The sequence below is a fragment of the Amphiura filiformis genome, chromosome 8 (genome assembly GCF_039555335.1).
Source record: "Amphiura filiformis chromosome 8, Afil_fr2py, whole genome shotgun sequence".
Lineage (NCBI taxonomy): Eukaryota > Metazoa > Echinodermata > Ophiuroidea > Amphilepidida > Amphiuridae > Amphiura > Amphiura filiformis.
The window spans coordinates 15,705,100-15,733,039 of record NC_092635.1 but is presented as its reverse complement, the minus strand read 5'-3'; the positions used below and the strand labels follow the sequence as shown (position 1 = coordinate 15,733,039).

The following is a 27,940-nucleotide window of genomic DNA, read 5'->3' as shown; positions in this document are numbered from 1 at the left end:
TACATATCATTGAAACATCCTTGAAACACCAACCCTAGACCCTATTACAGCAAAAGTATACATTTCTTGAAAGGAAAAATCCCAATCTTTCCCAATATGGTACCTATATAAATTTCAGTAGGGGCAAGCCTTATTGTATATACAATTTCAAACTTGCATGAAAAGTTGTCAAGAAGTGTAAAACACATGACATATCCAAATTGGATGGTGGGTACAAGTCATTCAAACAGTGTGCCTGATAGTGTACGCATGCTGTCTGGGAGGCCCATTCAGTGATTTGCTCATACGGAGTATCGTAAAAAACATAAAAATTCATATTTTGGCACATTTGTTAGTGTCACAGATGCGCTAACATAGCCTATTTAGTGGTTAAGCCGAAAACTGTGTATCACAGACTACATGAGACATTTGGTCTATTGCCATTTGGTCTAATACCATTTGGTCTAATTCCCGTTTCGTCTATATTCATTTGGTCTATTACCAGAAAGAATAATTGCCATTTGGTCTAATAATCATATAGTCTAATGTCCATTTAGTCTAATATTGTTTGGTCTAATATCCAGTATGTCTACTAACCATATAGACTAATAACCATTTGGTCTAATATTTTTTCAATAACCATTTGGTCTAATAACCATTTGGTCTAATAACCGTTAGGTCCAATACTCTTATGGTCTAATAACCAGTTAGTCTAATACCATTTCGTCTATTTGCCAATTCGTCTAAAAAAATTGCCATTTCGTCTACTACTGGTTACGGGCTGAAAATACATGTAATGAGGCGAGCATGTGTTATGAGATGAGCACATGTAAACAAAGGTACTATATGTATAAAATCTTATGCATTCTTAGTAGAATAATTGTTATTGTTTATTGATATATCCAAAAAATGAAGACTGATACATGTAGCCTGCATGTACTGCCTACTCGAGTGAAAGTGATAGCAGGCTCATCACGCATCACTGGGGGTGCCACAGGTACAGAACATTTGCCGGTATTGCCATTCCAACATTAAAACAAATTAAGTTTCATGTTTTTGTCATTTGCATATGCAGTTATGTGTAGATAATACATGTAGGCCTATAGACCTGTTTACACTGTTTATGAAACATGCTCCTTTAAGACCACGGTGACCCTGGATTATGACCTCACACTCACAGTATGTGTAATAGCGTTATTGCACCTATGCAGCCTCACACGTGCTATTAGACCAATCGGTTAGTAGACCAATTGGCTAGTAGACTAAATGGCTTGTTAGACCAAATGGTTTGTAGACCAAATGGCTATTAGACCAAATGGGTATTAGACTTATTGGCTATAGACCAAATGGGTATTAGACTAAATGGTTGTTAGACTAAATGGTTTTAGACTTATTGATTATTAGACCAAATGGTTATCGGACCAAATGGTAATCGGACCAAATGGTTATAGGACCAAATGTTTATAGGACCAAATGTTTATTGGACTTACTGGATATAGACCTAATGGGTTTAGATTATATGGATATAGACGAAATGGGTATTAGACCAAATGGTATTAGACCAAATGGCAAATCCCCAGACATTTTACATGAACCTTTAATTTCTATAATTTAGTAGAGAAATTAACTACATGTATTTTTGAATAGGGCTTCAAGTTTGTCATTACTAATGGAAGTGATGTTTTCTGGTTTTATTGACTTATCCTTCACTCTTAGGCAATTTATAAACAATTTTTATTTTTTTTACACCTTCATTGGAATCACTGAATAGGCCTTTAATGTCACTACTTCTTACCAGTACAAGTAGATCAAATCTCTGTTCTCGAGGTAAATGTTGAGGTCCCTGTAGCACACAACTTAAGGTTGTACTTATAACTCCAGTCTGTTCACCAACCTTCATACTGCCCCATTCTAAAACAAAAGTACACAAAATAACAATGATAATGAAGAAAATGAAGAAAACAAAGACAATAAATAAACTTACTTCATAGCTTGTATGGGCACTGTGATCGGCGCTTTGCGTCGAGAACCACACAGGCCAAGAACTGCAAAATTCTAGATATCTTCTATATTTATTTTTATATATATTTATTTATGTAGTTTCAATTCATAACATGTTTTATCTTCAACATATATTATGTTGTTTCAGCTCTTTCTCTATACCTAAAATACTTTCTTGGAAAGAAATTGCACCACTAGGATTGCAACTGAACAGTAAAACTTACCATTATCATGTGTTATGTTTAGTAATACTCTTAATAGCGACAGCATACAGAGTCTGACTGTGGCTCCTGGTCCTTTCTTGCTTGTCCCATGGCTTGACCCTTGCTCCAAGCCAACACTGTTTTGTTCCACTAGTTGTTCACACACCTTGAGCACACTGAAAACAAAGAAAAATGAAGAGTCAATCAAGCTGACTGACAGGCAGAAATATCACTTGGTACCTCTCTCAAATCCTGAACTTGTGAAAAAAAGCTCGAAATATTGCATAATTTTGGGCTAAAAAGTCCCATAACGGGCTGAATATAAGTAGATGCGGAAATTTGTACTTTAAAAAAAAGGAAGAATTCCGGCAAAAGAAGGAAAAGTGGACTGAAAACAGGTAGCATCTTTTGAAATGACAAAATGAGGTGCCAAATGATCTCAGGCAGGCAGGCAGAGCTGATGGATGGAGAGTATGACAAGATAATGTAAGCTGATCATTTAGTAAAGTGGCATTGACAATCAACGTTTGTGAGTCATGTTTCCACATCATGAGTGTGATATATTGCTCACTCAACAATCCATGGTGATGGATGTACCCCTAACCCATTCTTAGTGGGCATATAGACTCTTTAGTATTAGTATTCCACATAGAATATTCAAAGTAATCAAATTAATCTATTCCCATTCTATTTTGAGTAATGTTTAACTTCTACTGAATATTTGATGACATAAAATACATTACGTCAAATGTCTGGTGGAAGTATATTATCAATTTTGGGTCATTCGTTATAAGTTAAACATGACTGGAAATAGAATGGGAATAGATTAAATAAGAAGACATGTTGCATCAAATATTCTACATCCATTAAAAAGTCTGTAGCAGCCCTTACATTCTTACGTATTTTATGGGAAACAATTTCTGTATTTTTCAGTCCCTAAAATCTGCCCTAAATTGAATCTTGATGGTTTCGAGTCAATCATGCAACCATGCACCCTTTTTTCCAAAAATGAAAGTATCAAGTTAGGAGATAGAAGGACCAAAAATCAATACCTAGACCATCATTAGCTACAGGCTAGTACACACTTCAATGTTTTTACAACAAATGCTGTGTTTTCAGTTTTTCACTAACATGATAGCTTTGTTAATGGCTTTGTTCTTTGTGACACTGTTGCAGTGGCACATCTTTGCCGCATTTGCAAAATGCTGTGGCAGAATTATTACTGCTTTGCCCCTGGATTTGTGGTAACAGCAAAATGCATGCACAACATCAGACTATAGTGTGTCATCTGAAGTTGAGAGTAACGCCATGTTGGATTTCCCAGTGGCAGATTTGAATAAGTATGTTCAAGCGTTCCATCACCAACATGTGGACAAATCGCGCCTCTCATATCTGTCACTGTAAAATCCAACACGGTGTTCCTCTCAACTTGAGACGAGAGAGACTATATATAACAAACTTACTTTGACAATGCTCTGACTAAGCTGCACTGACCCAACTCCAGCAGATGCTGCTGATTCTCAACATTCATAAATGTCACGTTTTCAAGCACCCGAAGACAGCCATTAAGTTGCCGCACCAGCTCCAGTGTCCTAGCACTGATGGATTCCTCTTCAACTGTACTAAGCTGCACATTTAATCTTATCACTGAAATCAGACAAATAAGATTTGGTTAGACAAGACACACTATAGTGTGAGGTCTTGAATACGGCACTTTCTTGCTTTGATCAACGTTCCTGTATTGTTAATAAGCGACATACGCCACGCTTTGTGTTCCCTTTATGAGTGTCATATGCCCCAAGCGAAGCTTTGACGTGTACTCGGTCAGATTACTAAACTGTTATGATAGAATCAGCCCCCACTTCTGTGTTAATGCTACATGTATGTACTCTCACCACAGGCAAGTGGGTGCCATTCTTCTCTGGTCGCTAGTGATGATAATGAACTTATAAAAGTGTCTACAAGGCAATTTACTTCTTGTTAAGTCACCTCCAGATGCAGTACTCATTTCTGCATTGACGAAGTGATTCTACAACTATGATGAACCATTACAAAAATCAACTGTATTCCTTTTGTCTTTGTTACCTTTGCAGTACTCTGCAACCACATGAATCCTCTCTGCCATCTGTATGTATGGAGACAGAGGCACACCCTTCAAAGCCATGCAATCTGAATGAAGTCTACTTACCAGCTTGTGCAATGTGGTCCAAACCACCCACCATTCTTAGTTCCTCTTTAAACCATTCCCCTGCACGACGAGACGTCAATGAAAGCAGAGATTCCATTGCAAGATAGGCACTCTGAAAAGAAATCAAGTACTTCATTAGAATACAGATTCTGTGTTCCTTATAGAAGTCTGAATTTTTTTTGAAGCACTTCCCAGATACAGAATTTTTAATGCTATAATACTGATGGCTCTGGAAGCACTCTTGTGAAATTAGTGATTTCAAAATATTTTGCCAAAACAAAATCGCTGTTGCTATCGATGATATACTGCTTCTCGTCTCAAGTTGAGCGTCGAAAGTGCATTTACGCGGTTGCATTTACACTGGCATAGCGTGCAGACAAACCGCCATTAAACATATGTGACACAATCATGGGAAATGAGTCGGATGTTGCTAATATTGATTTTGAGACACTGGCAAAGAAAGTGTTAAAATTCTTTCTTTTTTTAATATTGTTTTCAGCGATTGATAAATTGACGCAACTATGCAAAGAAAAGTTGTATCAATATGAGGTTTCTGCAAGCTCTAAAAACATACATGTAAAGCTTATTTTCAACCAGGGTCAACATGTGACTAATTCCCTTGAGCATGTCACATATGTATACATATGCCCAGCAGGATAAGACTTGTGCATTTGATTAAAAACTGTCACTGCAAAATACACACACAGCATTACTCTCAACTTGAGACGAGACCACTTAGATGAGAAATTTTCATATAGAACTGCATAATAAGTTTGATTTTACTAAAATTACAAACTGCAGTAACTATTTACGTGTATTTTGAAAATAAATAAGACAAATAATAAATAAATAAAATCACACCTACCGAGATATTGTCAAAGTCAAGATCCTTGGCTAAAGGTGAAGTCTTGGGAAGGTTTACCATGACACTCTTAAGTTTCTCATGGTTACGGTCGTATTCCTGCTGTATCGCCTCATCAACAGACTTCTGAGGGTCAGAGCTAAGTAGCTGCACCATGAGGTTTAGGCTATCCCTGTCCAAATCCATGTTGAGACGATCTCTGCTCAACATGAACATGAGGCCAGCTGTACATAATGCAAGACTCTGAAAGTAAAATATAGATGATATTAATCATGGTGAAAATAAAGAAATAAGATCCAATTGTTGGGAATACTTATAATTAAAAGCTATAGCTAGTATGAATATTTCAACACAGCCAGTGTTGCATTCATTTGCCAATTGCTGTGTATAATTGACACTAAATTATAAAGAAACCTTCCATTCATTATAAGGGGCATCCATAATAATAAACTGAATGCTGAAACTTATTTGGACTATTATTCCTAACTTGTTTTTAACATAGGTCGTTCATGATAATGATTTATTTATTGAAACCATAAACGGAATTTCAAATAAAACATGTTTTACAAACAAATAGATAACACCTGTCCTACATACCGGATCTTGAGCAGCATCTTTGAGGGCACCAAACAGCTTGGAGATCATGCCATGAGCACGTAGGTGCATCCTGAAGGCAGGCGCTGCACTCTTCTCCATAAGGCTGATGGTGCTCAGGCACCTGGTGGAAACACTGGTGGACTCTTTCAAGCCATCCAAGAGGTACTCTATGTCATCAATGAACTGTTGACTTTCTCCAGACTCCTGGCAATGGTGGGCTTGCTTCACATGTCGTACCACTGTGTATAACTGTGTAAAATATATAAAAGAAACAAATGTTAAGAACCAATCAGGAGAGATTATGACCAGCTGGCTTTTCTCATATTGCAATCCAATCTGTCAGCGGAATGGATCATGAACTACATGCGCAGTCCCAAGCAAACAAATTTTGGTACCTGTTTAAAAAAAAATTATGCACAGTCGCACAGAAAACAGGACTCCTGCTTGACTTTTTTTACAACATGTCCATCTGCCCTGTCACTGTGGTTCACAATTTGTCAGCGACATTTCTACTAAAACCTGGCTTGTCTAACAAATCTCACCAAGGCATGCGGCCAATTCCAGCCCTGATACAAAGCAAACTCAAGCAATCAAAACCTATTTTATTCCTCCCTCTCACTTCTAATGATGAAAATATTTGAAAAATCAGTTTCATAGACAACACTAAATGAATCAAGAAGCAAGAAGATTACTCTCATGGGATAATGTCTCGAATATTTCCACAAATCACACCTCAAGTTCAGGGATCCTGGCATTGAATCAGTGCTAAGAAACTAAAACTGCTGAATCACTCAATTATCCATTGGTATGGATGGCTACAAAAACTAAATCATTTGTCATATTTTTGTATTAACCAAGGAAGTGTAAACACAGGAATTACAGCAATATTAGAGTGCATATTTAGCCACACATACATATATGCTTTCTAATCACTGTTTAAACACATAAGTATAGGGCCAATGAAAGGAAGTCAACTGTGTGTATACTTTGACCTCAAATTACAGTGTCAGTAAGTGTGCCTTACAGTTTAGCACATAATGCATCACATACGTACATGTACCAATTCAAAGACGTGGTCAAAACTACAAAAATATGTGCAAGACATACCAATTTGTGCATCACACATGCACCACATCTCAAAATAAAAAAATCTAATTTTTCCATAAAAAGTAAACAAGTTAATATTATAGTCATTGGGGCAATCTAGATACGAGAGGATATCTGCATATATCCACATGAATGTGGTACTTGCAAGGCATGCACCAGTGCACCACATCTCCTCAGGAATACTGCACTACTGCACTGCATGGTCAAAGTGTATATTAAGCATCTTTGCCAGTCCAATTTTGACTGCACCTTGTAATGCAACACTAAGTTAAATGCCTGCTTTCATTACACCTTGCATGACACACATTTACGCAGTAGCTGTTTTCAAATGTCGCATCACTTGTAGTACTGTTACAGCGAGACACTTGCAGCATGTAGATAGTCCTGAAGCGTGCTATGCATTTAGTGCACATGGATCTAGATTTATGGAAGTTGCACACTGGTGCAGATCTAAGTATCGTATGTAGATTGCCGCATTGCTTTTGTCTTTTAATGTGAAATATTTCTGACATTGGTGTCCATATTTCCTTGCTCTTCTTAAAAATATTTTTCTTTAATAAAACAAAAAGAAAACAGAGAAAGAAAGTCACAACTTCCTGTTTGTGCCATTTACAAAAAACCACAAACAAATATTTGAACTTATATGTTACGAAAATATGTCCAAGCATCAATAATTTATGAATAATTCTGCAGAAATGCCCAATTCAAACTCTTGTAACCACTGTCAAACCACAACCTGAATCTGTATGCCGTTATTTTGAGGACACCCTAGTCTTCTCTCCAGGTCCCAATTAAAGGTTGTTTTTGATTCATAACATGACTGGAAATCAAATTATTTATTTCCCTGATTGATTGTACTATCTCCATTCCATTGTATAACTTATTCAAACAGCAGTCCTCATCTATTTTTAATGAGCTAACAAATTAAATAACACAATGTCTGATGATAAATCAAATGTTTGCACGCTTAGAATTTCTACAGAATTCACTGGAAGACCATGATAACTGAAATTCAACTCAAGTTAAAAGAATTTTCATTTTATGAAATTGGAGAATATGACAGTTTGTTTGAACACTGATTTTTCTTCATTAATTTAGTTGAATGGTTTCATGGAATTTCAAAGAACTTTGTGAATTTTTTTGCTAGGAAAGAGTATCACTTATTTTGCTGTGAAAATATTTTGCTGCAAACATAAACTGCTTAGTGGGATGCTGTAAAAGTGCCAATTTTTGCGCTTTGTTTAGTGTCACGCTTTTCATTCCGTTTGTTTTATTCAGTCTCAAAAACTAAACGTCAAACTCTATGGGTGAAAAATATTTGTGTTAGTTTTCGCAAGTTCACTGAAAAGCATAAAAATAAAAATCTTGCAAAAATGTCCTAATTAAAAATACCCTGCAGCAACATACATGTAGGCTATAATAATTAGTAACTAATTAACACAGAATATGTTCTGAAATAAATTATGGTCAGCAGTGCTGTGTGCAATAAATTTCAATAGTTCACTGGAACGTTCACATCCATGCAAAGTCATTCTTGATCACAGCTGGGGATTCAGATCATTTATATTCATACATGATAGTGTTTTTATTGTGTGTGCAGTGTTTAAAAAAATTAATTCTGATTTCCATAAATGAAACAAGTTACCAATTACAAATCTAAAATGCACAATGTTTGCACTTGCATGCAGATTTCACAAAAATCAAGGAGATATGGCTTGATCAACTCTTTAAAACTGTTGTTATTTGTTGACAATATTTCCAAGACATGTACACAAATTTGTTTAGTAATAGTACATTTATCTTGTGAGTGACATATCGTATCAAAGCAATCTCCAGATTTGTGCACTTTATTATAATTTTATCAGAGTTTTGGAAAAAATTCAAAATCTGAGTGAAACCATATTTCCAAAATTTAAAATCTGAGTGAAACCAAATTTCTCAATATGGGTACTATTTATTTTTCAAATGACTTAAATGATATTCATATTTCTGAAGAATTTGTGACCTTAAGGGGGTACTACACCCCTGGCCAATTTTGTGTTTATTTTTGCATTTTTCTCAAAAACTATAGTGCATTGGTGACAAGTAAGATATGTATACTATAGGGGCAAGGACTACAACTATTGCACTGAAAATTCAACAACTCAAGGCAAGTAGTTATTGATTTATTGATCAAATATTGGTTTTCCTCATTTTGACTGTAACTCCACAACTGTTGTCTGTGTTGAAATAAAATTTCCAGTGCAGTAGTTGTAGTCCTTGCCCCTATAATATACATATCTTACTTGTCACCAATGCGCTATAATTTTTGAGAAAATGCAAAAATTGGCACAAATTGGCCAGGGTGTAGTACCCCTTAATAATGTAGAAGTTCCATATTATATAGCATGTTCAAACAAGTGAATTCAGAAATGATCAAATCTAAATTGATAAAATCTAATGTACAGAGAAGAGAGAAATCTCAGTACAGGGATTCAATTACAAATGAATGGTAAACAAAACAAATAAATACAACTATTTATCTTATTTTCATAAACCAAGTGTGATTTGATAATACTCCCACACTATTTTCATACACGTGTGTGTGAGTGCTATTCTTGCTGGCAGTGAACAAACTAACGTTTTCCCAACACACCATATGAAGCCGGCAAAAAACATTAATTTGCATTTATGCCATTCAATTTCAAATAGTGCAGTGGCTTGCTTTTCATTTACTTCATTTATAAATAAAAACATTTTCTTAATTTTACAAATATTTCCATTTCTGTACCTATAATTTATTCTACATTTTAAAACACAAGATATACATTTATTACTACAAAATACACAATCCCTGAAATAACCTAATTTGTTTCATTATTCTCATAATCAAATTCAGACTATAATTTCAAAATGATTCCTTTACCAAATTGCCATGTTAATCACTGTGAATTTGGTTTTGTGGTAGTAACATTTTTAAAGTAAGACATACTTGGCCATCACCAACAAACCTATAGCCAATCCGAAAAACGGGTCCATTTTTGTAGACTTGTAAAAACTTTGAAAAAATAGCTTTCTATAAGGAAAAATTCACAAAAGATCCACTTTTAAATTCTCTGCACCCCCCCAATCCTGTATCTGTCTACAGGCCTGATCACCAAGCATCATTATCTGTTCATTGGGAAAGGAAAAAATAACATATGTGACATTTTACTTTGAAAACTCTCCAATGCCAAAAATTCTGAGCACAATGACACCCTAATTTATGATGTACAATATTGCCACTAAAATGAAGCCATAAGTCCGTGAGCTAAATATACCTGTGTGTCACTGGACATGTAGGACCTAAACTTGTTTGTTGCTTGAACTGAAATTAAAATCTGAGCAAAAATATCCTTGTTTATAAATAGAACAAGAGTTTACAGAGTAGAGTGACAAATAAGCTTGTGGATATCCGCACACATCGGTTCATTCATTCATAAATGAAATCTATACATGAGTGAGTGAGCGAGTTAGGGGTCAATGTTTGAATCTCAAAGATCAGGGCTATCAATTTTGACATATTGCTAGTATTTATCACACAAAGACACACAGAGAGACATGAGTACATGTAAACATGTAATACACAACCAACTGCTATTCAATGCCAGTCCTGAAATCATCATGAATGCTCAAGTATGCCCTGCAAAATGTCAACTTATTCAGGGATTTGAACGATTTTTTCTCAACAGATTCCCTAAATAAAAGCAGTCAGTATTTTTTGATAAATACCTTGACTTTATTGTATAAGTTCAATATTGCGCCGATTCTAGAATTGGTAATTTACAAGGCATAAGCATGCACACAAGCAGGCTCATGGACACTGATAAAAGTGATAAACAGAGTTTATTACGAAGGCATTTGATTTCCATAACATGTTCATAAACTTCAAATTTTAGAGCTATTTTTAAACAATGAGATGTACAAGGTGTCCCATAAAAAGGTTACATGTAGAAAATGAACCGCATTTTGTGATGGTACAACAAAATAATGACATTTTTTCAGATATTATTTATTGATCCTTCTTGTAACTGTCTGCTAAGTTTCAATTCCGTATCTTAAAAGCAACTTAACTTATGAGCGCAAGATGACAAGGGTGTCATGACTCAAGAGTACCTACCCATCAAAATATCGCACAACGAAAGTTGATCATAAGCACAACTTTGTTTTCAGATTTTTTTCTTTATTACTTTTTATGTTTCTCTTAATTTTTCATTGTTGAACTTATTGCACAAAAGAAACATATTAAAAGAAACATATTGAAAAATTAAATATTGCACACTGAAAATAAATCACTTTTAAAACTTCTTGACTCTTGGTGGTGACAAATAAAGGAATATGGTCATTAGAGAAGAGCACGTTTTTGGTGAAAGCAGTTCTGCACGCTGTAGCGCTTATCATCAACATAGTGAAATGAATAACAATCTTTTGCATTTTGGCCTTGCTTGGATTTTGTTGACTTTAAATCGCTGCTGTTGTTTTTATATTTCTGACCGAACTCTTGAAATAAAACTGAACAAGTTTTATTCTTTATTTATCAAAATAAAACACTGCATCTGCCATGCTGTGGCTGGGCCTACTCAAGTGCCCCGCCAAATGCACGGTGGCTGTGACGGTGGTATAATAAACCTCATGTTGCATTATGTCACGTAAAGATCTTGGTCAGGAATGCCTGGAATGTGGACTAAGTAAGTAGGTTGTGAACTTGACATTCACAGGGGTACTAGTAGAGGGTACATAGATTATGTCATGAAAAGGACAGTTATATTTGTTAACATTAACTTAGATTATTTTCAATATTAAACCTACATGTAACCTTTTTTGGGGACACCCGGTAACTCACCCACCCCTATCCACATACACACACCCCACACCTACTTGCCTAACTAATATTTCCGAGGATCTGAAAAATTATGAAATTTTTACAAGTCCAAATGTCCTTGGTGTGTCAGTGTATTGTCATGTGAAGTGCTCATAACGTTGGTAAAACCGAACAAGTGTTAAAACCGGTTAACGCTGTAAGGATGTAAGCTACTAAGCTACAGAGGGGGTAGTAGGGTATAAGACCTCGCCTTTTAATTAGGTTTCCGTAGCGAGGACACGTATTTAGGTCCTCGTTATGCACAAGGTCCTTAGTGTGTCGGTGCATTTTTATGTTGGAGTCCTCGGAAATAATGTAAGGCAAACACCCACACCCCTGCATGTAACCAGCGGTAAACATGGACAGTGATACACAATTTTCATTATCCAAATATAGAAAGGTTTTATTTATTCACCTTACCGTGCATAGTCTTACTATCTGAATGTGGACTGACCCTATACCGCCAACAGCGGTCGTTGTTTATTTATATAATAATGTATTTTTATGCTGCTTTTGATTTAGTATTATAAGTTCAACGTTCATTTGGAGTAACCTTTATTTCTGTACAAGTATTATTTTCAAATTGAAGGACTCACTGACTCAACTCTCTGCAGTTAGGAAGAGATCAATAATACTTAATTCCATTCTTTTTTCAGACAATGGTTAAGGTCCAATGCTCTTTAACCTTTTCCCAATGCTCTAATATAATAATTTGTGTGTTCATCTACTGATACACAGAGATGTGTATGTCCTCGTTTGCTGCTGCTTGGAAACACATACCAATTATATATATTTTCTATGCAAATCACTGGTTTTACACACAAGCAGACCATGAGCAAACGGTATACTTCCGTCTGTGGTATATCAGCACACCATGGATGGTTTCCACCATATGCTAATATCAATACTATTTTTTGCATAAATTTTTATCCAAATTCAATACAACACTATGGAACTATAATGCATGGCTCAGAGGCATTTTATGGTTTTGTAAAAAGAGGATGGATTGACTGTCTGCAGTTAGACTTGCATGAGTGATTGCAGGTGTTCTCATTTGATGGGGATTACCCAATGTATGCGCATGTGTGCAAACACACACACCACTACTTGTAAAACGTGTGAATCGGGGACACTGTGTGTAGCCACGTGTGTGTAGCCATCCAACTGGGAATATCCAACAGTGACTCTACTATGTTGCTATGCATGTGTGGATATGTCCCCACTTCGCTGTGAAAAATCATGTGTGTGCATCCCCAGTTAGATAGTATGGAATCAGATAAGTATATCGTCTGATTCTGTATGCAATAGGGACCTCACCCCCATATTTCTAACTAATGTCTTTAGCGCCCTCTAGGGGGTTATATAGCCCCATTAGCATACTAAAAAAATCGGGGATATCTCCATTTGCAGGCGTATCCCTAATTTATCGGGATGGAATGCAAATGTATCCCTGTTTCACACGTTTTACAAGCACACACCTTGACAAGCCACTTCACGTATCTGATATTCATGTACGATTCATTGCAGTTGTCTAGTATAATAGCTGCTTACCGGCTTTTCTTGCTTGTCACACTTGAGCGTTGTCACATACGAGTGGTTAAGTTTGGTTGGGTACTTCACCGAGCGTGTTATGCCAGTGGAGGGCACCTTTTGTGGATCTCCAGGTCTTCGATTCTTGTTGGTGTTGGGCTGCTGATGTGTGTTTGAATTTGGTTTGCCAGCATCAACAACAGCCAATTCCTATGCAAATAAATCTACATGTTAAATTTATGCAAACAAATTACCTTTAATTAGCCCTTAATCAAATACGATAATTTGAAGTTGGAATAAGTTTGTTCATACCTTTAGCCTCACTAACGATACAATCAAAGCGAAGTCAACTTCCTTGTCTCTTTCTGAGCATGACTGAGGTATGTATGTGTGTGACCTCATTTCAAGTAGAAAAGCTAGCATACATGTATGATCAGAGTGACTCACTATTATTACGCAGCAACCTCAACAGACACTGTTGTCTGTGCCACATAGCATTGTTTCATGATCCTTCATAATGCTAATTTTTAAAGGCATCACCTTGCTTGTTTCAGATTTTGTGCCTCATCCTCTTGGTGTTTTCTCATGAAAGCATATTTGTGACACGATCTGGTCCATACATGGAGACCAAAGGAGGCATTTTTGAAAATTGAGTTACCACAATTCTTACCTTGTACAAACATCATGCTATAATGAAAACACCACAGGTCTAGCATATTTGGTTTTAAAGGTATGAAGTTTTGCGATGTCTATTTTCTTATGTATTTTATTGTTTTTTACCTTTATCCCAATTTCAAATTTGCCGCCTTTGACCTCCATGGACCAGACCGTGTCACATTTTACCTTATCAGCAACCAGGGCACATAAGTCACTTTCAGGAGGCACTAATTAAAACAATGAAACTAAAGTCAAATATAGTGTATCTGAAGTCAAAATAATCATAATCCTAAGCCAGGATTAGATGGTATTTTATTTAGATATTTGACAGAATTTAGTTGTGTGCTTGACTGCTTATAAAATGGGCAAACCCACACTATAAAAATTCTGAGGGTCAAACTTAGGTCTAACACAATAGTTTGCTGGATAAGCAATTTTGTATATTCTAAAATGTATTAAATTTTCTCTCCTGATTACTGAATGATCCATTCATGCTGTCACAGACAGTCCAATAAAGATGTGGCCATCAACAATGGGTTTGATTTGAACACTGACAGACTGCACAGCAAATATTGAAATACTTCTGAACACAGGCAATTGTTACTATACATGACCTATAGTATTTACACCAAAATATGACATTAAACATGTTGTGCAAAATATCAGGCGGCGAGTGGCATGATCGAGCCGGCAACTTGTGAAACCGCCCGTTTTGAAATTTCAAAATAATCCCATTGAATTACACTGTTGACGATGAAAATTTACTGAATATAGAGAATGCACGGCGACCACCACCGGCAAAATATATCCAAGTGACACGGACCATCATAACATCAACAGTTTATAAATGTGATTCTTTGTTTTTACAAGGAATCAGCAGCCATTCAACATGGATTCAAACATTCATTTTTATGTTTAGAGAAGTCAATGGTGTGACGTCACTTTCCCAGAAATAATTTGTACAGCCTCAACTATTATGACCCACTCAAGCCAATGATAGCAATGAAAACGGTGCCATTTTGAGGTATTTATTGCTTGTATTATATAGGCCCATTTCAAATCCAAAAATTTCTGAAATTGGCCACAGTACACTATATCATGTCAATTTGATGACACAGCATTTTTTGTAGAAGTATCAATGGAAATCACTGAGATAATATATCCAAACAAAGAGAAGTGCTATTTCTAGAAATTTTCCAAATGACAACATGTATTTAGGATATCTGATAAAGTGTTGTTCCGAAATGCAGAACTGCAACTTGCAATGGACATTCATCTACCATTGGTAGTACCAATATGCTTTGGTTCTGTTAATTCTAACAAGGATCATGCTTTTTTGCTATCGGAAGGCAGAGAAGGAACGAAAAAGGAGAGAAGATGAACAAAGATTTCACTTGGCACCCATGTGAATTGGCCCTGGGACCCCTCAGGTGCCACGCACACGATCACCGACCTCATGCCACAGGGGAGTCGCTTGCCATATATGACTTGGGGCGATTGCTCAATGGCATCACGTGGAATGCATGCATGCGCAGTGGTTTTCCTTGTAAGATTTTGTAAGATTTATGTATATTTATTAGGGTTAATATCAATTTTGTCAGCATTTACATCCACTTTGAATGACTTACCTCTATGTTAGATTGGCCAGGTGTGTTCCAGGAACGAGCATTGTACTTGGGCTTAGCAGGAGACTGCAATGACATAAAGAGAGAGAGGAAAAACATGATGAGTGGATTATGAGTGCAAAGTGAAGCATAACCAAAGGTTTACCATATTCAAAGTTCCCGACTGCATATTTGGTGAAAATTCCACCACAACAATCTACACATAGTCCAGAATAACACTAACTAGTATCAAATGATCATAAATTGTGACTCTTCATATTGCATACTAATCAACAGTCAACACTAAAAACCATACAGCCAGCTTTCCCCTGTGTATGGATATATTCCTATCATAACTAAAACATATCACAAATACATCCTCACATTTCAGGGGCACCTATTTTTCAGGGAATACAATACGCAAATTTTTGGTATAATTTCTGATCATTACATGATTTACCAGTTTGATCAAAATTACGCTGCCAGGGATAAAATCGTGAGCATGAAAGAATTATCAAGATAAGTTCACAGAAAAAATATTGTCATAAATAGGACTATGTTTTCCCTCTGCAGGTGTCATATTCTGCACCACACATAAATTAATTGCCAATATGGATATATTAGCATGAAACAAAAATGTCAGGGCATGTAAACATGATAAATAATAAAGTTCTGTAAACACTCACTCTAATCATCTTCACTATCTATGCTCTAATGAATACTACAAAACACTTCAGCCTGGCTGCCTCCCCTTCAGTAGGAAGTGGAGGCAGTGGCATAACTAGGGGCGGGGCAACGTGCCACAGGCACAACCCTTAGGAGGGTGCCAAATTTACCAACTCAGCATCGATTCTGCGCCCCTTCAAGCAATGAATGTCAAAAATGTCTCGCGCATTTCAGCACAAATTCATTTAAACGAACATTTTAAGACCGATATTCAACTTCTAGTAACCAAAATTAATTAGTGGTAGGCCTCATTTGTCCAAAATTTGGTGCGCAATTGTTTCAAGAATTGGGTGGGGGGCATTATGTATCCTTAGCCCTGGGCGCCACAACCCCTAGCTACACCACTGCATGGGCGCTACCAACCCTAGTTACGCCACTGGGTGGCGGAAGGTAACAGTAACACATAGGGCATTTAGCTACATGAAGGACCAAACCACCCTCACAGCGTTATGGTTTTAATATCCAATATAGGCCAACAAGTACCCTAAAAGAACCTATATTATATGTTACTTCCTGCTAAGCGCTATTGGCAGATAAACATTCTTTAATTCTACAATTCACTAGCCCTCCTTGACACTCAACCCAGCTACTGCAATTCTCAATCTCTGCATCACAAGAAGTATGTTTGATAAAGCCGTGGGATATTACTTTCTCTGTAGCAATTTAATGGTGTCCAAAGAATCAAATCAACATGACATGGAAATTATGGTCACTTTTTCAATGAAAATATTATAGGGGCGTTTATTACAGGGGATTGTGGATTTTATACAATGTTCAGTCACAGTACGGTACTATTCATTGTTGGCATTTATGTTGCTCCACATATTTTTTTGAGCAACAATGAAAGATTGGCTGCTTTTGTTGACCAATCTCTCCTCAAATCTCATGCCTATGAGTCCTGGCAAGGTACACTACAAATTATTTTTAAGGTGGTAATTTTCAAGTTTCAACTTCACAAATTGGCTACTCTCCCTGATTTTTTCTATAGGCCTAATTCATGGTTTGAGCAAAGCATGGTTTAAGGTTGTAGTTACATCCATTCACAATTGAATATATTCACACATTTTATTTTTACGGAGGCTAGATTTTGTTTCAAAAGCATGAAAATAAATGAACCATTTAAAATTCCATTTGTCAGGTTTCCAATTTGGATCAAGCCAGATATCAGTGAAACCAGTAAAATTCTGCGAATCCCCTTCATCTGTTTGCAGTAGTACTGTGTGCATGTGTAGGCTGATTTTATGTTAAATTTACTTCAAGTACATAATAAATACTGTGCAGTGAACTCTATTAGGATCATTGGGCAAACAAGTCTCCATCTCCTCAGTCACACTAATGCATGAATACAAATGTACATGTAGATGTATGTACTCCATCAGGTAAAGTGCATTATGGGAAGGGATATGGGATTCACATGGTTCCACAATAGGCACAATATCGCTTAGGAAAAGTCCCTAAATCGTGATGTTTACGCCATTAAACTAAATACAGTATCCTCCCTTGTATGCAAATTTATTTCCATGACGTGTTGTGTTACAAACTTCCATGTATTACCAGATAACTAATAAAAATTCCTTTAAAAGGAATAGGGTGGGCAAATGAAAAATTGTCAAGAGAAATGAAAGAATGAGTAAGTCAAGTTCACAATTAAAAACAGGGAAAATATGACACAACATTGATTTCCAATAGGGGAATAACACAAAACGTATAAACAAAGTTAAGAGTTTTTAACTTTATACGCTTATACGCTTGTTATTCCCCATTGGAGGTTGTGTCATATTTTCCCTGATTTTAATCTGATCTATTGCTTATCCTTTGTTCTCTGTTGGTCAGTTGGAACAGATTTTCCCTGTTTTTATATTAACCCTTCACATCATAACACAAGACGCTTTTATGTTAACATTTTATATAAAACATGGTTATAAAACTTTTGTAGATAATAGTTATTTAAAACAATTTTTGTAATCATACCTAGATTTTTTTTTATCATTAGATAGAAAGACTTCTGCTCATCTTCTCTGGTGAGACAACAGGGCTGGGGTATCTTTCCATATCAAAGTTTAAAAATCTGTCATATCAATTTCCTCAATATGTTGTTTTGATACAACTTATGAGGGGAAAAGTTTGATTTTACAATATTTCGATATTATTTTTTAACTTTGTAACTTTATTATGATTAACATAACTGTATTTCAAAGCGTCAAACTATATAATTATTTTGTCCCAACAAAAATAATCCAGGGAATAAAATATTCATTCATATGTTTATTTATTTTATTCAACCTGGGCCATTTCTACTGGTGCACATGCATTCTAATAATTTGTCTATAATACCTTAAACAAGCATCACCAAGCACTATTTGTCACAAGATTTGAAAAGTAAATAGCCTATGTACACACTGAACATAATGCACATACAAGCTGTCAGTATAAAATGATATATATGACCTTCACGATGCTATTAATTTAGCCTAGAACTAGCACCGTTCCACAAACCGCAACGCCTCTCGAATAGCGACCGAAGGGAGCACCGAGCGTACATCCTACAGTTGGAAAATCATCATACAGGTATCAGAGTACAGCACAGAAGCCAGTGCTAATTTAGCCCAAAGATTAGGAAAACTAGCAAAACTGGTGAACTGGTACTGTTCAAATAAAAACATCTGCAAATCTTGCTGCAATTTCCAAATAGTATTTCTATTACTTAAATAATTATTTTTGTTATTTCTTTTAATTCAAACACATTACTGCCTATGACGACTTTATCGTATTACTTACATATCAAAATCAAGTAATAATTACAAAACTCGCCCAGTAAACTATCACCTCTGTGGGTGTTTGGGATATAAACGACACGAATATTTTCTCAACACTGCGGCATGTGAAAAAGTAGGTCAATAGTCAGAGAATACAGGGTGGGTGCGGCATGCCGCACATGCCGCACCCACCCAAAAACGTGCATATTAATTTTAAGACGTCATAGAAGTAGCACTGTTTTTATGGTGTATAGTTCAGTGGTGAGATGGAAATATTGTGTGTCCTTGGTGACAATCTTCCAAAATTATACAAGATTTTTAGGATTTCATAGATTCCTCACATTATTTTAATGCTTCAGCTAATAAATTAGTGAGTTTCCTCTACTCAAAAATGTAGGACTTCTCTTGATTACTGAAGGAAAATTTGCGTTTAGAAAGGGCACACGATAATCAGCTTAGGAAGTAGTCCCAAACAGAAATGTTTGGTAGACTCATAACCGGTGCGATCTTACCTTTCCGATGTTGATTAAGATACTTCTTGCATCGATCCCGAGATGCGGAAAAACCAATAGTCATTTTGTCCCACATAAATGAATAAATAACAAAAACCCCGATCCCCGGTGGACTCACCCAAAAGGTGACGTCACACCATATGATCGCCCCTTATCCGACTTGGGATCCCCTACTCGGACCAAACTTGTAGGGGGTGGCGGGGTCGGGATAATCAACATCGGAAAGGTAAGATCGCACCGGTTATGAGTCTACCAAACATTTCTGTTTGGGACTAGACTCAGTACACCGGTCGATCTTACCGCTTCCGATGTTGATTAAGATACTTCTTGCATCAACATCTGAAAGATCGATCTAGCAAGTAACCGACGGATGGAGGTACACGATTGGTCAGCATCTGATCAGGGATCGGGAGCGGGTAACGATGGTTTTCGCGAGGTCAGAAAATATTTTCCCCCAACGGTCGGGAAACAAAAAAGACCACGCGATCACAGACATAAACCTCCTTACTTAATAAGTTTGGTGGCTAAGAATAGCGACACTGGTTCTTACCATGCTGAGTATTCTGTATAGTCTGAAAACCTGGTACCCGTACACCACCGTATTATGATCGCCAACAATGTCCCGGTAAACCTCCCGCCCGTCTCTGATTACTAACGTAAACGGAAGTATCGTGAGAGAAGGGCGAAGGTGGCTTCCGGGACACCGCCTGCTAGATCTCCTCAGGGGACTACCGTACGGTATACCCAAGATGATGAGATAGCTCGTGTCGAGTGGGTCGTGGGGCGCGAAACCTTCGCGATCCCGGACCCCACCAACACCTGGACCAGCCATTGCGACAGCGGCTGGACCGAAAGGCTCTGTAAGGGTGATGAATGCGGTCGTGAGTCCCTCGCAAGGCTTGTGTTCGGAAGAAATAGTGCTGCAGCGCCTTATCGGACACCCCAGCCTATCTTTGGCTTCAGCCAACCTTGCCCAACCCTGGGGATTGGAGAGGGACGCATGTCGGTATGCACCTCGCCCGTTCGTAGTCACGAGACCAGAGCGCCGAAACAGTGTCGCTCCAGTGTTTGTGAACACGGAAGCTAACCTCGAGACCGTGTGCAACTCAGCACCGCCGTCCCGAAGCCAACGCCAAACCGGAAAGCCATCTTGAGAGTTACGTATTTAAGCGTCGCTTTTGACGGAAGGTCAAAAGGGTGACCCTTAAAGTAATCTAAGACTGTGTTGGGATCCCTTAGGAGGATCACTTTCCTTTTGGTAGACACTCGTTGAACATACCGTCGAGGCGTAGACTAATAAGGTAACCATCGGCTATGATAGTCGACCGTCTCGAAACCTCGGTGAATGGAGAGGACAGCTGACTTATAGCTGGCCCCAGTGGCCCGCTGAAGTCTTGCTTGGAACTTTTCTGTCAGAAACTCCGAACTAGCAGCACAGAGGTTCTAGCGGGAGAGCTATTTGTCTCATTGCACCAAGCGTAGTATGGAGCCAGACTCTGGCTATATCGTCTGGAGGGTAGACTTCCGTCTAGCCCGGCGATGAGAAAAACAGCTTCTGATGAAAAGTATCCCTCCGCTGCGTGTTCCTGGTAAGGGCCATGCAGCTAACTGCAGGTGCTCTAGTGATAGACTGGTACCTCCGCTCCGGGCATCCGGAGTAGATCTGGTACCTGGGAGTGCCAGCGGCCTTGCCGCTAGCAGAATGACAATGCAGTCTTCCCACCCGATCTTGGCCACCACCCTCATGAGTAGTGAGATCGGAGGGACTGCATAAGCTGTCATCCTCCCCAGTCTATGGACAGAGCGTCCACGGTGAATGCTTGGGGTCCGCGACCCTTGAGCAGTACACGGCAGTGGATGATTGCGATGAGATGCGAACAGATCTTTCGAGGGTGGTACATCCCTTGAAGATCGTCTGAGCGACCTGCGCGGAGCAAGGGACCATTCTGCTGGTCCCGACACCCTTCCTCGTGACAGATTGTGCGCGAGGATGCTGGTGACGCCCGCGATGTGTATCGCTCTCATCGTAATCTGCCTGAACTTGCACCACCCTATCAGGTGTCGTGCATGCAGGCTCAATCGTGGTGGCCCGGAGTCCCCTTGTCTGTTGGGGTAGGCTACCACGGTTGTGTTATCCGTCAGGACAACGGTATGTGATTCCACGATCACCTCCTCGTAGCGAGGAGGTTGATGTGAAACTCTGTCTCTATGGCCCCCATAGGCCCGAGGCGGAGTCTCCGTGGATGTGGACCCCCAGCCCCGTTTTGGCGCTATGGTCGTCACTACGTGACATACCGGGGTGCAGGAAACCTGACACCCTGGGTCAAATTGGGCTGATGGGTCCACCACCAGAGTTCCTCTCGCGCGATCTCCGACAACGGAACCGCGAGGGATATTGGTGACGACTGGGCCTGCAAGCAGGCTAGAAGGTGTAGTTGGGTAAGCCTACCGTCGAAACGGCCGTACAGTACGAGGTCTACCATACTGGCCATTAGGCCTACCACCTTCATCCATGCCACAGCGGGTTTTGCCCGAGACTCGGCCAAGAGTCAGGCACACCGCACCATGTTCGCACCCGCTTTCGGGTGAGAGCACCGCGAACCCCTCCGTGAGGGTGATCTGGGCCCCTACAAATAGTGGTGTCTGCGTCGGGACCACGCTGGACTTTTTGAGCTGATCAAAAATCCAGGGTCCCGCACCCTACGGACTATCAACCCCATGAGACCCGTAGTCTTCAGTGGAGTGCGTCCGTATATGAGCCAAACGTCCAGGTAGCAACTGATGTTGACACCCTGTGCTTCAGATGCGCTGCCACCGCTCTGACCAAGAGTGTTAAACACCCTGGGAGAGATGGACAGGCGGATGGCGGTATCAAAACTGGTAATTTTGATCCTGTACCTAGAAGCGCAGATGCCTCCGATCTTGAGAGCGATTGGCATATGCAAATAGGCGTCCGAGAGATCTAGCGATGCTGTTCCCATGCCCCTGATGGGGCAGGCTAGCACCGAGGCGAGAGTCCCCATTCTGAACCTCTTGGGCCTGAAGAACGTGTTCAACAGCCTGCGGTTCCGGATGGGGCTCCCGTCGCCGGTCTCCTTGGAGCCAATGGCTCCAAGATCACCAGTAGAACGGGGGTAGACCGGGACAATCGCCCGCTTCGTGAGAAGCTGTGTGATCCCTGTCAGTAGTGCCCGACGCTGGGGGCCGTCTGGCGGCACTACTGTGGACCTCTGAAATGTGCAGGCGAATGTGGGGAGACTGGGTTGCCAGTCTGTAACCCCCCACTCACCACTGACCATACCCAGGCGCTCAAAGAGATGGTTTCCCACCTCTGGGTGAAAGCCATAAGCGGTCGTCCACTGGGAGATCCCCTGTGGAAAAACCATGGAGCCCCCAGGAATGCTCTGCCTAGCTTCCCTTGGAAGAGCGCTTGCTCTTCTTCGGGGCTTGCCAGCTGTTCCTGTGCTACCCTTGCGCCTCCCAGAAATGGGTGCTGCAGAGGTAGTGGGCTCGGGTACTGTTGGTGGTGCACGGCCTGCTGAAGTCGGAGCTCCTACCCATGGTAAGGGCAGTTTCCGACCTCTTCAGAGTGCTCCGTTGGTAGCTTCTTTGCACGGTCCTCCACCGTGGCGCAGAAGCATCCAAAGAGAAAAAGGACCCTGCCTTTCCATCGCGTTGAGCGATTGGAGTGGCAGGCCCCTCCTCCCGGCGCTGAGTGGACACCCTATGGGCTAGGCCCATGGAGCTCTCGTTGAGGCTAGCTGTTAGCACCGCTAATAGGCTCACCTCGCGGAAGAGCTCAGATGTTGTCTGAGCGTGATACGCTTGACGACATCTGGGTCCCTCTCGGATCCCCTCAGGTAGGTCCCGTGGTCCTCCCGCGTTACACGCAGAGAAGCGTGCAAGCAGCGGCGTCATAGCTCTACTGAGCTCGACAGCCCTCGATATCTACCCGTGAGGTTTGCCGGGAATGAGAGTGCAGGCGTCCCCTGTGAGGAAGCAGCAGCTGAGCATCCTACTGAAAGGATCCCCTGGTCTTCCTCCATGGACTCCCCCTTAGGGGGTGTCCGGAGGAAGATCAGTGCTGTTGCTCCCCTCAAGGGGCAGCGGGGAAGGAGATTGTAGTGATGTCACTACGGACTCAGCTTCCGACTCCTTTCCCTCGCCCACAGTATCCGTATCATGCTCCGATGATGAGCGGTAACTGAGGACGGGCATCTGAAAGCGGGTAAGAAGGCATAACCACTGTGTGGCTCGCCGACTACCTGCCAGCAGAAGAGGGAGTACTCCCGCAAGACCCTGAGGTATCCGCCATGGCACCACTGGGTCCGCATGCTCTCGCAGCCGTCGTCCTAGCGCTAGCAGCAGGGCCTACCCTGATCAAGATCTGGGTTAGCCCCATGCCGGCTGGCCTGGTCAACAGCTGATGTTGGTACTGCGTGGCCATCGCTGGCGACACTTGCCACGGTGCTGGGCCGTGGAAGAAACACCCTGCGGCGGGTACCACGGGCATACCCAGCCGCCGCAGCTGACCCTGAAAGGATCCGCCACCAGGGTAACCCCATGGTACTGCAGTACCAGCACCGCCTCCCCTTGTTGCCACAGAGACTGTGGCGACTAAGGCGAGTGCTGCGGATACCGGTGCGGTATCAGCGTGGGTACCCGTGAGGGTTCCCAACTCTGGACCGCTGTACCCTCGCCACACTGCGTTCCCTGTTTGGGGATCAAGCTGTGTGCTGGCGTGGTACCGGCGCTGGTACTAGCATGGGTACCCGTGAGGTTCCCGGTTGTGTACCGCTGTATGCGTGGTTCCAGCGTAGGTGCCCGTGAGGGCTCCCGGCTGTGTACCACTGTACCCATGCCTCACTGCGTTCCCCGCAAGGGGATCAAGCCGTGTGTATGGGTACCCCCGCTATACCGGCTGTCCCTTGGCTAGAGGGAGCTTGCCTAGTACCACGGGTAGCTGAGCGTGCATACCCCCGATCAATCACCTCGCCACCTGAATAGGCAGCGTCAATCAATGGAGCTATGCCATGTTGATTTGACAGTGATCGATCAAGAGAGGGTAATTGACCCAGTGACGATACGGGATCACCGACGCTCCGCTGGCTCTCGAGGACATAAGTGGGTTGTTGATCAGCTAGGCTGTTCAAGCTACTTACTGTACCCTCTAGAGCTTCGCCCAAGGTCGCTGTGTGTGGCGGACCACTCACGGCAGCTATGGGCGGGTGCATAGCGGCTACCACTGAAGTCAAGCCGTAGGCTTCGTCTTTGTAGCTGCCACGAATGCACCTGGGTCGCTGTCCCGTGAGAGACTGCGAGCCCAACCCCTGAATAATCGCCAGCCAGTCCCTGTGGACAGCCAGCAGCTATTCTAGGGCCCAGGGTATCACTTTCGGCGGTCCCGCCATGGAACGCTGCCGTGTGACAACCCCAGTTGGTTCTGCTAAGACTACACCCACAGCGTTAGCAGCGGTATCGTCTCTGCTGAACCCATGCATGCTAGGGTTCAACCCAGGCAAGCCCGGGTACCCTTGCATGCTGCCCGTCGCTGGCTACTACTGTGGCTGTTTGAGCCCGTAGATATATGCCTGCAACAGGCGGGTGTCCTCCTGCTAAAACCCGTGAGGATTTTCGCTGAAGGACTGGTATCCTCCTGCTACAAAACCCGCTAGGGTTTTCGCTGGTGGTTACCGCTCTGCTGCCTGCTACTTTGCTCCGGCCGTATAGTCAGTGCTTTCGCTGGCTGCTGAGCCTTTGGACGCCTTAGCAGTCCCGAAGGAACCGCCTGCTTGTCCGGGGACCGGAGCCCCTTAAGCAGACCTGCCATGACCCATAGGGGCTGTCACAGCAGAATCTACCGTGATCGACTGGTATCCTCCTGCTGCAAAACCCGCTAGGGTTTTCGCTGGTGGTTACCGCTCTGCTGCCTGCTACTTTGCTCCGACGTATAGTCAGTGCTTTACGCTGGCTGCTGAGCCTTTGGACGCTTAGCAGTCCCGAAGGAACCGCCTGCTTGTCCGGGGACGGAGCCCCTTAAGCAGACCTGCCATGACCCATAGGGGCTGTCACAGCAGAATCCACCGTGACGACCTTACCAGTGCCCTTGGTAGATTTCTTCTTCGTCTTATGGCGATGACGGAGCCTATCCCAATCGTCAAGCTGGAACTCGGAGAGTCCTAAGCAAAAGAAAGACATCTAGAAGATCGTGAGCACTCCTGTGGGTGAAACAGAGCGGTGTGGGTCCCGCTCCGTCACCAGGGAAGGGCAAGCCCGACAGGGCCGAGGCGACGAGGAGAAAGGGAGGGGGCACTACCCCCCCAACACGCGACTCAAGCCCAGTAAGCAAACCTGAGCACGGAGGCTGGTCGCTAACGTTAGTGGTAAAGTAAGGACTGGCTAACTTTATTACTAAAATGTCAGGCGGGTCCCTACCAATCCCCACCGTATGAATATCTGATTAACTCGTCTTTATTGGACGGTAATGAAGACATAACGATAGAGTAATCACCCTAACATAGCAACAATAACCTACCGTACATGAAATACAATGTGTATGTACAAACATCTATTGTAACTTACAGGCTGCAATGGTTGTTTTACGTGGGAAACAAAATGAATGGCGTCAACGAGCGGCCATTTTGAATTGCTCGTGTGTCCCGTATACAAACGGAGGCACGATATGTAGCTAAGTTTTGGATCGTTTTTGTCACTTTATCGCCAGAAAATGCCGTCAAAACTATCCTCAGCCGAACAATACCGGTTTGGTTTTACCTAAGGTGTGAAACTACAACCGTATATCTCGCCTTGGTCGAGAAATTGATACACAGTGCTATGAACAATCGATAGGCACGTCTGTGTCAGTCGGAGACCAAGGAGGATAAGGGACGATCATATGGTGTGGCGTCACCTTTTGGGTGAGTCCACCGGGGGATCGGGGGGTTTTTGTTATTTATTCATTTATGTGGGACAAAATGACTATTGGTTTTCCGCATCTCGGGATCGATGCAAGAAGTATCTTAATCAACATCGGAAGCGGTAAGATCGACCGGTGTACTGAGTCTTTAGGTGCCGAATTTTGAACCACATTCGGTCTGCAACACTGCAGTTGCATAACATTTTTTTAAGCATTGAGTACTGGGATTGAGTAATCTGTGAGAAGATAAGAAAATACAAAAAAATCGATAAAATATGGTGAAAACAAACCGCTATTCAAAATTTTGGAATTGCTACTCAAATCTGAAAGTGAGTAGCAATTTTTGCTACACAAAAAAATAGATGAAAATCGAACACTGGAGGTAACGTGAAAGAAACACTGCTTCTTATTTTGGCCGTTTAACACGCAGTTCTATGGGCGGACATAAAGTCATAATTTCTTGAACTATGACTTTATGTCGAACTTTGCTCTGTTTACCTACAAACACAACAAATTTGGTTGATTCCATTTAGGTGCAAGTTGTGACATGTGCAAACATTACAAATATATGCAAAAAAATCAGGTTTGAAAAAAATTAACCAAATTCATAATATAAGATCGTACATTATGACTTTAAGTCATGTCTTAATTATAAGATCAGAATGGGACATGTCTCCATGCTAGGCACAATTTTTGCAGTGTAGAATGGATTGTTTAATGGTTTAATTTTCTGAATGTCAAAAAGGGGGGACCAGAAATTTTTGAGATCTGTAAAGGGGGGAGGGGTGCCGAAAATTTTTGAACGGTGTTTGTGAACGGTCCTTTAGGTCATAGTTTATCATTTTGGAGTGATTTTTAAGCTTGCCCTATTTTTCCAGGAATCGTTGTAAAAATGATCTCTAATAAACACGCCCCCTTTTTTGAAAATTTCTCAAAATATATGCTAAGATTTTCAAATGGTACATGTAGTTGCACTGTGAGAACAAAACGAAACTTATATGTCATGATCTCAGTATGTGATTGGATGGTATTTTGTAAAAATCCAGAATCATGGTAGAAGGTAAAACATTAAGCAAGACTACAGATTGATTGAGGTTGTATCTTGAGCCATCTTTGACCATGCCTATCGCTAGAGAATCACTGTCGTTGTCTCACACACATTGAATTATACACACTCACTGCAGTATGATGTAGTACTGACTTAACTGTTGACTTTGGAAAGATACAGACTTGAATCAAGGCTACTCTTGCGCATATTAAACGCCTAATGTATTATGATTATAATGTGTATTAGTTATTCTTCACCCATGAGTTTAGAGGAACCTCTGTGTAATCAAGGTCCATCTTCAATTAAAATATTAGACAATTATAAAAATATAAATAACATGTCTAGATCCAGCTCACTGGAATATTTCCAAAACAT

At 40.9% G+C, this 27,940-nt stretch overlaps 1 protein-coding gene across 1 annotated transcript in view; it reads right to left on the bottom strand.

Moving 5' to 3' along the window:
* LOC140158687 (wings apart-like protein homolog) overlaps nucleotides 1–27,940 on the bottom strand; it is a 78,564-nt gene that overhangs the window by 7,743 nt on the left and 42,881 nt on the right. Inside the window, exons 3-10 of the mRNA XM_072181870.1 lie at nucleotides 15,632–15,694; nucleotides 13,368–13,556; nucleotides 5,831–6,079; nucleotides 5,237–5,476; nucleotides 4,372–4,483; nucleotides 3,647–3,830; nucleotides 2,205–2,359; nucleotides 1,775–1,890 (exon numbers count right to left, since the gene is read on the bottom strand). Coding sequence (XP_072037971.1) covers nucleotides 1,775–1,890; nucleotides 2,205–2,359; nucleotides 3,647–3,830; nucleotides 4,372–4,483; nucleotides 5,237–5,476; nucleotides 5,831–6,079; nucleotides 13,368–13,556; nucleotides 15,632–15,694 — 1,308 coding nt within the window. The remainder of the gene's footprint in view (nucleotides 1–1,774; nucleotides 1,891–2,204; nucleotides 2,360–3,646; nucleotides 3,831–4,371; nucleotides 4,484–5,236; nucleotides 5,477–5,830; nucleotides 6,080–13,367; nucleotides 13,557–15,631; nucleotides 15,695–27,940) is intronic.